Source organism: Brachionichthys hirsutus, chromosome 7 (genome assembly GCF_040956055.1).
Source record: "Brachionichthys hirsutus isolate HB-005 chromosome 7, CSIRO-AGI_Bhir_v1, whole genome shotgun sequence".
Lineage (NCBI taxonomy): Eukaryota > Metazoa > Chordata > Actinopteri > Lophiiformes > Brachionichthyidae > Brachionichthys > Brachionichthys hirsutus.
This window is the reverse complement of record NC_090903.1, coordinates 9175151-9186336: the sequence shown is the minus strand read 5'-3', so window position 1 is coordinate 9186336 and position 11186 is coordinate 9175151. Positions and strand designations below refer to the sequence as shown.

The 11186-nt window shown below is 41.4% G+C and overlaps 1 protein-coding gene across 2 annotated transcripts; it reads right to left on the bottom strand.

Annotated features, from left to right (window-relative positions):
* Nucleotides 1-1369: 1369 nt before the first annotated feature.
* Nucleotides 1370-11042, bottom strand: anxa11a (annexin A11a). 2 transcript variants are annotated; one of them, XM_068741777.1, is made up of 15 exons: nt 10934-11042; nt 8728-9081; nt 6820-6902; nt 5862-6209; nt 5200-5287; nt 4902-4996; nt 4533-4646; nt 4272-4362; nt 3939-4018; nt 3790-3846; nt 3551-3644; nt 3339-3434; nt 2319-2377; nt 2111-2233; nt 1370-2013 (listed from the first exon to the last, which is right to left on the bottom strand). In XM_068741777.1, the coding sequence occupies exons 2-15, from the start codon at nt 9077-9079 to the stop codon at nt 1954-1956; spliced, it is 1740 nt and encodes a 579-aa protein (XP_068597878.1). In that variant the 5' UTR covers nt 9080-9081; nt 10934-11042; the 3' UTR covers nt 1370-1953. The 2 variants fall into 2 exon arrangements, with proteins under 2 accessions (XP_068597878.1, XP_068597879.1); XM_068741778.1 differs by having other exon boundaries at nt 5862-6062.
* Between the last annotated feature and the right edge of the window lie 144 nt (nt 11043-11186).

The following is an 11186-nucleotide window of genomic DNA, read 5'->3' as shown; positions in this document are numbered from 1 at the left end:
CGAGCGACTATTGAACGTAACTTGTCGCGGCTTGCAGAAGTTATCCGGAGCCGCCACGACACGCGCGTGCACGAGAGATCGATGCGTGTAGCACGTCGGAAGAGGCACCAGGAGCCATATTTGTTGCCCGAGGCGGCTGGCTGCACTAACCAGCGATGCATGTTCCCATCTTACTGACGCGGGGCGGTTCCGGTCGCTGCTCGGTTCCGCTCAGAGAAACGCTTCGGCCGGACGCACCGCTCCGTTACCGATTTTATCATTTAACGAGCTCTCGGCCGCTTCTCGGCTGCTGCGCCTCCGTTACGCCGTATCCTCCTCCGCCATGTCTGAGCGACTCAGCAGCTGCTGCCTGTTGTCAATCAGCGTTCCGCGTAATGCCCATATAAGGTCAGCCAGGGCGGGGTTTTGTCGTAAACACACCCATTTCTTCAATGGGCGTGCGGCGGTTGTACGTCCGTAATGCCCAAGCGTAAAAAGGTTAAAAAAAAAACAGAATGGAGATATATTAGAAATGGGGACCACGTCGTTTGCGCAAAGCTGCTTTAACTAAACTATATAAATAAAGCAAATGACTATTATTATTATTATTATTATTATTAACAAAGCGCAGTGCTTGTTTGCAGTGGCTCAGTTAACCGTAGATATTTTATTTTTGTACATGTACAACGAGCCTGATTGTGATTCTCTTATTTAAGGTTTTACATACATAATATATACATTTATAAAATACGTATGGCTTAGACAGACTAGCAGTACATGAGAAAACAATGGCAATCTTGTCTGTAATGTCCATTAAATATAAATGTAACAATGATATTATTTAAGCTTTAACAATTGATATTTTCTGTGCATGCCATTCGTGTATCTACACTGCAGTATTGCTACTTAGAGTCACAGATCTGAGTAAATACCATCAATGATAATGTAGCATACAATTTGCAGAACTCTATTGTAGGTTATTCTATTTTTTATAGATTTTGTTTAATGCTGCATGGCATTACACTGTGGGTGTTGCTCATGGCTGACTCAATGATATCTTACACTAATCCGTTTTCTTCAGATAAGAAAAAATCTGCTTATGAAATGTTGTGATGGAGCTGGTAGTTGGGTATACTTCACTGCCCTCTGCTGGCAAACTGAGTGCACTGGCAGCTACTCACAGTATCAGCTTATGAAAGAAAGACATGTACATAATAATGTACATAATATTACAGTTGCATTAGCCCGTGACCAAGCGAAGGCATTTCTTGCATTAATCACAATGTATTGATGACATAGGAGGTAAATGAGACCTACCGGTATGTGTTGTTGTCCTTTCTAAATCATTTTAATGTCCTGTGCGAGTGATGAGCCTCAAACACCTCCAAAGTACATTCCCAACATTTATTTTCTGAGTCAAAGATGACAATAACAATATATGAAATGTAATACATCTACGAATATATTGTATGTAATTTATGTGATCTGAGGCAAACAATGAGTATAGCAAAGATAAACTAAAGTAGACAAAATATAGGCGTGATTGTGTAATCAGAGAACTTTGGTACTTGCTGTTTTGTACATGACATCTCTTATTTCATTCAGCATTGCTGAACATTAGGATTATGTTAACTAATAAAAAAAGCCAGGTATTGTTGAATATCTAGTCATACATGCACAAATGAAATATCATAAAAATATAGATATATATATATGTAGGTCTTACAATACACAAGTAACCTCATTAAGGTCATGCACACGCAACTAAAATTACCAGCAAATATCTCACAAATGAAAACATATCAAACTTTGTGCATTCTGTAAGTAATGTAGAAAACAATCATATGTAGTAATATTGATGTTCTAAAAAACTAGGTAAACATGGCTAAATTCACTGGCATGGCATTTGTATTTTGTGTATAGTGCTTTTAAATACGGTAAATGCTTTCTGAGAATAATGCAGTAGACTCCGTTTTAGTCGCTGCCCCCACAGAACTTCAGCAGGAGCTTCTTGTAGTCTCCTGAAGTGTCTCCCTACAAAGCAAAATTGCACCAACAATTTATTAAGATCTTTGTGTTACAAAATGACGTGCGCTCGATAAATGATGTGGCCAGAGATGGCGATACTTACAGAGATGTGCGTGTACAGCGACTTGCCGTAGTTTTTGACATACTCCTGGCGGATATCGAGCATGTCAACCTCAGAGCGGGAGACCATGATGCGGATTAGGGTTCTGTCTTTGGTTCCAGCTCCCTGAACACAAGAACAATGAGATATTTAAATGTAATATATATATATATATATAATGTAATGTATAGAAAATGACAGGCCGTCTCACCTTCATGGCCTTGTAAAGTCTCTCAGCAAAGTAGGCAGGAGTGTTTTTAATGCACTTCACTGAAACAGAGGAAATTCGTATATCCAACGTGAGCACTACGGAGTGATTCTGCTTTAATGCTAATATTCATCATCTCAAAGTGAGGATGATGAAGACACCATGTGCCATCTGAAAAGAGACATGTAATAACTAATCATGCAAACACCACGAGAACAGGTAAATAAGGCTGCATTAATCAATATTTAGCAAAAATGGCACTCATAACGATTGACCTACCCACAGAGAAATTATACTAATCGTATCAAATCACTTTAATCAATACAGCAACCACACTGCTCGCAGGAGGCAGCAGCTGCTTTAAGCAAGCAGGCTCTGATAAATCCACTGAGCACGAACTGTTTGGTAAATTAGCAACCATAATGAAGCTATAATCAGCCATATTTTGGAGTGGAGACCAAAGCAGCGCAAAAGGAAGAGTCGGTTACATTCTTCATGTGGAAAGGAACTTGATCACAAATCTGTTGCTCTGTGCAGATAAATGTGGCTCATCCACATGAGCAGACCACTTACGCAAATTTGGCTGATCTAGTTTTCAATTTTGTACCCCCTTTGTTGCCAAATATTGGAAAACGCAGTTTAAAAAATAAAAAATAATGCAAATGTGAAACAAAAACACAGCATAAAAAAAAAGGCAAACATCACTGCAACGCACACCACCCCACGATGAAAATGACTCCATGGCAAAACCAATAGAAGGGTTGAAATAAATACACATCTAAAATCAGGTTACTGTACCATGACCCTGAGAAATGTTGGGAGGGGGGGGGGGGAGGAGGGGAAAATATAGATTATATTTCTTACAGTACTACGTTCACTTTCAGAGGTGTGTTTCTGCAGCAATGACGCGAAAGCCTCCACACTTGTACTGAAATCATTATGTGCTAAATAGTCTGACCACTATGAACCACAGGTGTGACCGTTTCATGGCCGGTCTTTGAACAGGTGCGTTTAGATTCTTACCCACAGCCAGCATGCCGCTCTCCAGGTCTCCAGACATTTCCCTGCTGATGCTCTTCTCGATATCTCTGCCACACATGCGCTGGTACTCAAGAAACACTTCACCAAAGTAAACACCCACCATCAATAAGACAGCTCATAATAACGGCTAAATGTGTATTCATTCATTTTAAAATGTAAATAAACGTATTAGAATATGTCGTCATAAAGAATACCTGCTCTGAGATGGGGTTTGCTCCTCGCACACAAAATAGCATTGAACTTGGACTCATCTGTTCCCAGCTTATTTTCTCCAGCTGCATACAGGGCCTGAGAGCAGAACACAAGTGTGTAGTAATTCAAATGTCTATGCAAGTAATCGGTCAGCTGATCAGCTTTAAAAAAAAAAAAAAAGGCATCTATTAATTCATCAAACATTCATTAACTTTATTGGTGAGAATAAAGCAGGCTTTACCTGAGCATCTTGTTTTGCCAGAGAAATGTCGACAGCTACTCTTTCATCACGATTGCCCTAGAAACACACAAAAAAAAGGAAAAGCGTATTCCTAATCCGACGTGAATGTAAAGTCACACAGGTACAGGTGATTGGTGTCGCATCAGTACCTGGGCGAGAGAGATCAGGAGTCGACGGAAGTGGCCAGAGGTATCTCCGCTAATGGAATTCTCCAGGGACTTCTTGTACTCTGGAAGTGCAAAAAGCAAGTTGAAACACACAAGACTTGAATGTGCAGGGAAAGGAAAGGCTGCTATTCCACGGTTCAGATGAATGAGCACATCAGATTAAAGCCTAAAATCACATGAAGGTTTTAGGTGGCTCCAAAATCTACAGACACTAAGCCCGTCTCCAAATCCAAACTTAGTTTCAGGTTGCGTCGTGTAATACAGTAGCACACAATTAGGGGAAAGCAAAGCGTCAGCCATGCCGAGGCAGCTCACCTTGTTTGAAAAGACGGTTTATTTCCTTTATTTCAGCGTTGGAGCGAGAAGACAGGATCTCTATCAGACAAGCTTCATCGGTTCCAGCTCCCTGTTAGGGAAACAGAATCATGACAGTCTAACAATCCCATCCTCCATCCAAAATGATCTCCGTTTATTTTTCTAGGTCATTCAATTCTAATCTAATCTACGGCAAGACTTGATTATTAAAAATAATCGTGTCAATATAAATGTTAACCTAACAAACACCACAGCATTTACCTTTATGGCACTGTGGAGCTCAGAGGCATCAAACTCAGACGGGGCCTTCAGTGTGGACATGACCAGCTGCCTGAAATCCCCAGACAGCTCTGAATGCAGGTCCTTAACCAAATCCTGAAATGGAAGAATGCTTGTTATAGCTAAAACTGGAGAGACACCCTGGGGGATCTAGTTTTTTAGGTCAGGACCCAGAGCTCATGACCGTAGAGAGCAGGAACGTAGCTTGACCGGTAAATCGAGAGCTTTGCTTTTCGGCTCAGCTCCTTCTTCAACACGACAGACCGCTACTACGACATCGATACATCGCTTTCCCCTCCTGAGGCGCCATAACGACGTAATCTTAGGATTCCGCATGAGCAGGACTCTTACCTTCCCGTAGGAGGTTTTGTAGGCTCGGAGCAAAGGAACTCGCTGCTTGTTGGAGCGACTCCCGAGCAGGTCGATGATGGCTTGTTCATCAGTTCCTGCACAAACAAGCTCACGTCAAATCAGTTACCGATCACTGATAAAGAAATACGACTCGATTTACAGTTCGAACCATCTCATGCATTTTTACAAATGACGCGAAACGTACAAATATTAAAAATTACTGATTAGTCTATCGCCTGAATAAAAATAAAGACACATGTATGTAACATTTGAATATAAACCTTTCCATAGGACTCACCAAAGCCCTTCATTGCCTTCCTCAGGACCTCGACATCTCTGAGAGTATCCGCTCCAGGAAAGTCCTTGATTGTTCCCCTGAATCCTTTCTGACATTACAAACAGAGCATGTTCGTAACTTAGTTCAGATTATCCAAAGTAGATCATAAACTATATCCTGATTACCAAACATTTGGATGGTGTGTAAAATATCAATAAAAAAGCAGGTGACGATTTCCCGAGTCTTTCCGAATCACATCAATCTGAATACATGACAAAAACATGACAGTTTTTCTTTTTTTCTTTTGCCTCATTAGTTTTGTAAGTACAGTATATACGTATTCTGAATTTTATAACAACAATGACCTTCAAACCATTTGGGACGGGAGCAACAAAAATGAAGAAATTTGTGGAATGTATCCACAACCAAAGATTAGGAGACTGATCACTTTCTCCTGATTGCAAAAGAAGTATGACTGTGTGAGGCTATTACTGCACACGTTCACGAACATATTATAAAACTGATATCGGCAAATACAATTTGTTTGTACAAGCTTTTCCTGATTTACATTGCTTCCAAACTTGGTAGAAACCATTATAACCCCAATAAAAAAATATTTTTTTAAAAGAGTCAGAATAAGAGTTATATTATGTTATACTGCATTGTATCATGTTCTATATTACTTTGGCAGGTGGGACCACCGGCATAGCTCCTCCTCCATAGGCTGGCATGGATGGATTTGGCGAAGGAACCTTCGGGTACCCTGGCATGGGTGCTGGTGCTCCTCCAAAGCCGGGCATCGGTGGGTTGGGTGATGGTGCACGGGGATAGCCAGGCATTGGCTGACCAGGGTATCCTTGTGTTTGGGGCATGGTCCCTCCTGGCTGTGGGTACAGGCCATATGACTCTTGGTTAGGGAAGGGGGCACCATAGCCACCAGGCTGAGGTGCAGGTGGGTACACCCCGGGAGCTTGGGCGTACAGGGATGGATTCAGAGTAAAACCAGCCATGCCTGCAGGAATCTGACTGGCCTGTGGTTTGGAAAGATTAGCATTCCGGAATATTTGCACAGCTCCTTGACAAATGTTATGCAAAGTACAGATAGTGGGTCACACCTTTTCTGGATTAGAATTGAATTTATCAATGGAATTTACCACTGTTTAGTCTAACAACCAGAATGGAAGCTCTGATTTCATCAGAATTTCACCGAACATATTTCATCCAAATAAAGTGTGGCCCTGATAAATATAAGAGATAGAAATGCATGCATATGCAGTAGCTCATGACAAATGAGAATACATCACAGACAAGACAATGACTCAGAGAAGTAGAAGGGGTAAAAAAGAGTGCCATGAGATTGATATGTTTAATAAGCACGGATAAGAATGACGTATGCAATTGGTTTTCTATTCATGCAAGAAACCAAGAAAGAAAAGTTGACAAACAAAATGGTAACATGAGGATTTAAAATACTGACTTTGAACAAGTCTTACCGTAAAGTGAACGGACGTGATCGTCCACGAAACGCTATATAATGTTTTTTACTGAAATATTTAATGCAACAGTTTGATGATGTTGCATTACAAGTGAATTAACATTTTCTGAGCGCAGGGGAAGGGGATTTGTTTTGGCTAAACTTACCATGCCAGCATTATATCCAGGGTTGGATACGTTGCCAAGACCAATGGAGGGATATCCACCTGAAGGGCCGCCTCCCCAGCTGCCTGCAGCAGACAAACACACAGCTGTTCAAGTACGATGCATTGTCCTATTAAATGCCTAACCCAATGGTAAGAGTGACCCTTCTTACTGCAACGTCTTTCTCCTCATTTTCTAACAGGTAGGCGAAAGAGCACCGCACAAATAACGAGAGCATGGTGTGAAAGATGGCCGGAGGGACTTCTTTCTCTTAGTTACAGCAGAGGTTTGTTCCTTTCACGCAATGAATAAATCTGCTGTTAAGTATCCGTCTCATGCTGCTTGTTCACCACAAATACAACACAATTAGCTACCCCTGTACTAAAAGAGGAAACACTGACTTCTAGGGTTAACTGAAAAATACATTTAAATAATCATCCCATTGTCCTCGATTTGACAGTAACAAGAGTTTGCCATTTAATAACATTTCCATGAGGTGTAACATTGGTTTATTTCTCTGAATATGCTTAATAAAAAGGTACTTTCCTTGCCACTTTATTACTTAAGGCAGCTTTAAAAGTGTAGCTTGACTTTAATAAAACTATATTTTGAAAGCCTAAAAAAGCTAATATTTTAAAATGCGTTGACTTTTGTTTCTATTCCTACTTCCTGCATGGCGATTACGTGTTCAGCGAACACGCCGTGCACAAAGAAAACATGTAGTGTCATGATGTAGTGCTGATTTTGAGAAGCTATTGCACTGACTACATTCCTGGCATGCACAATAATGCGTTCTAAAGCGTTTAGTGAATCCCTGTGTATGAGGATCATTTCCATATTATGTGTCATAAGAATGCAGAACATTTTAAACGCAAAAGAAAACTTGCTGGTTTTTAGCAAAACCATTGCCAGGTAAACTGGGAGACTCTCAACATTCCTGCAAAATAAATATGAAATCTGAAGTCAGCTGTTTGTTATCTACCGTTCAGATTAGAAACAGGGGAAACAACTTGCCAAGTCTGTACAAAGGTAACAAAATATAACCACTAGCAATCCCAAAGGTAACTATTGACAGGTTTTCTCTTGTGTTTTTTAGCCTGGACAAACATCCTAAAGTGTGACAGTGATGAATCTGCTACTTGTTTCTGATGGCTTCCTTTATGCTAAGGTGCTATAAGCTAATTGGCTGCTGCAGCTGTTTTTATTACCTCCGCTGAGGCGGGGGTTATGTGATCGCCTGTATTTGTTTGTCCGTCCGTCCGTCAGTCAGTCTGTTAGCAAGACAACTCAAAAAGGTCTAGACGGATCTTGATGGCATTTTCAGGAAATGTTGGGAACGTTAACATGACCAGATCCAGAACTCGGTTGATTATTGACCAATGTTTATGGAATTTGACACAGTCATGTAGGGTGGGGATCTCCATCTCACCACTGAATTTTATCTGGATCTTACATTTTAACATTGAAAATCCCATTTACGGATTCAAAAATCTGCTAAAAATACACATCAACTCTGATTCACTTTTACTTTTCATGTTTGGTGTATAAAGATACGAATAACAATTTAGAACCTTTTTGTGATTATCCAAATCGGCATGTGGACGGTACATGTAATTATGAGGGGAATGAGCTGCTTGGCGGAGGTCTGCGCTCTCTGAGTGTTTTCTAGTTTTTACTGTAAAGACATGAGAATGAGAACGGGATCAAACTTTGCGTCGAACTCTATCCATACATCTATTATTTTCTTGTAGAAGAGACAACCATCTCATCTATAGCTGCTTTTCCGCTTTGTGGGCCATGAGAGTTGCTCGAGCCTATCCCAGCTTGCTATGGGTGAGAGGGGCACACTGCTAGCGCATCATGGGGCCACACAGAGACAGACGACCACTGGAAAAAAAAAGCAGTGCTTACCTGGTGGTGGTGCCTGTGGGTAGCCACCTGACTGAGGAGGGTAGCCGCCAGCCTGGGGTGGGTAGCCGCCAGCCTGGGGTGGGTAGCCGCCCGACTGCGGAGGGTAGCCGCCAGCCTGGGGTGGGTAGCCGCCCGACTGCGGAGGGTAGCCGCCAGCCTGGGGTGGGTAGCCGCCAGCCTGGGGTGGGTAGCCGCCCGACTGCGGAGGGTAGCCGCCAGCCTGAGGTGGGTAGCCGCCAGCCTGAGGTGGGTAGCCGCCAGCCTGGGGTGGGTAGCCGCCAGCCTGAGGTGGGTAGCCGCCAGCCTGGGGTGGATATGCACCTGCTGGATTGGGGTATCCCGGGTAGCTCATTGCTTAAAACATTAAACAGAAACAGAAATGTAAATCAAAGACGTACCAAAAATGCAAGACCAATCTTAATTGCCACCTAAAGAAAACTATAAAAATTCCTTAAAGAAAAAAGAACATTACGCTTTATTGACAGCAGAACATACTCAATGCATCCACATTGAAAAAACAAAAAAAACTTCCCCTCATCGTTCTGACCTGGTTAAATTCTTCATAAATTATGACAAACAATTGAAAACCTCAACATTTATGCAGAATGTCCGTACAGTATCGAGAAATGGAAACCTCACCAACAATAATCATGTAATCATTTCAAATATGGAATATTTAATGCTAATCTTCTTAAATCAAGTTCCTTGACTCAATGCAGTGTTAAAAATGCATATTCATTAGTCTCTCCTTTGAGCGTCATTATCAAATATCATTGTCATTAAAATCTAATGAGGGGACGACTCCCAGGTCACTGAATCACACGTTATTTTGCTCACGGTGGGGCGGTGAGGAAACTTTCATTTCAGTTACGCTTCATATTCAAACTGGAAAGCCGATGTTCCAACCGGCCTTTTTGTTCCATTGCAAAACCGACTTTGAATGAATCTGTGTTCTCTGCTGTGCGTTTTGTGGTGGTTGCTATGTTGAAGTAAGCACACAGCGCACGGAATATTCCTTCTGAAGCCTTTTCTCAAACCATTTTTTGAGGCAGATGTCGTCGCTTTCGTCACGAACACTCAAATGCTGTGTAGAATTAAGTGTTTAAGAAATAATAGGTTATATACTGGAAATAGGGAAATTAGAAATGTTCTTTTAATCACTTTCAACAGATGAATTTCCAGTTCCGTATCAAGACACAACTGCACTTTCAACCAGTCAGACAGAGCAAATTATTGAAAAGTAATTCCAAGACACTGATAGTTAATATCCTCATCAATACTGCAAATTTAACAGAGCATAATTAAGCTTTGGTGTAAATTCTTTTTCATTCAGCCACTAGAATATTGACCGGAATGTGAACGTTCTGAAACCTTTTACAATAGCTTATATAATTCAAAGTATTGTTCAGAGTTAACCTCCAGATACCTGAATAATGTGGTACGTTTTAAAATACATGCGAATGTCTCAAGCATAACATATTATCTCATGTGTCCTTCCATAATCATTATTTTCCAGGGCACATAATGTTGTAGATAGCTAGATAGATAAATAAATAAATAATCCCTACTGGCTACTATTGACTAAAACTACAAAAAATTATAATAAAACAATAATAGAACCTAGTAATACTCTTGTTATATGGGTATTACTACAGTTCTTTTCCTGTCGCTCGAGGTGTGTCCGCCCACTCACTTTAACTTGGGAAATTTGCGCCTTCGTAAAAAACAACAGGTTAACTTAATGATTGACAAAACTTGGTCGGAGCAATGAAACGTTTCACATTTTAGTTCCATTAAATCAGGAACCAATAGCTTTAAACAGCAGGCTAGCTGCTTCAGGCCCGTAAACGGACTCACGTCGCTCGTCTCCAACTATTTACATAACACACACGTCACCAGCCTTGCGCTAGCTAGCTAGCTAGCTTACTAGCTAAAGAAGCAAACGCAGTCTTGATAATGAAGCTACGATAAGCGACATTTTGTTGCCTTAAATATTTGAGCGAAACGCACTTGGTGCTTCTGCAGTAATGTCTGGTAGGCTAACGACAGCGTCGAGAACAGCGAAGTGAACATTACTTTAAACCTGGGTCTAAAAATAGCCGCCATTTCTAAAAACCTGTCTTAGAGCGCGTTACTAACAACGCATCGTTCAAAGCGCGCATTCTTCTCTTTTTGTTTTTAGCAGACGTTGGATTGCAGCACTTACTTTTGCCTGCCTTCGATCTCTTCCTGAAAACACTTCTTGGGTTGGCAACAGGGAGTATTTAAGTGACGTGGGTGGGACTCATCGGTCCATTTCGGGAACCCAGTTCAACCCACCCTTCCTACTTACGGAGCGGCACTGCAGCCGTCCTCTGACCGTGACTCAGCAATCCTGGCTATTGGCTAAACATAATGGCGTGACGTCAGGGAGTGGCAAACCGACGTCATCAAAAGTGTGTCACAAATATCTGATCGAT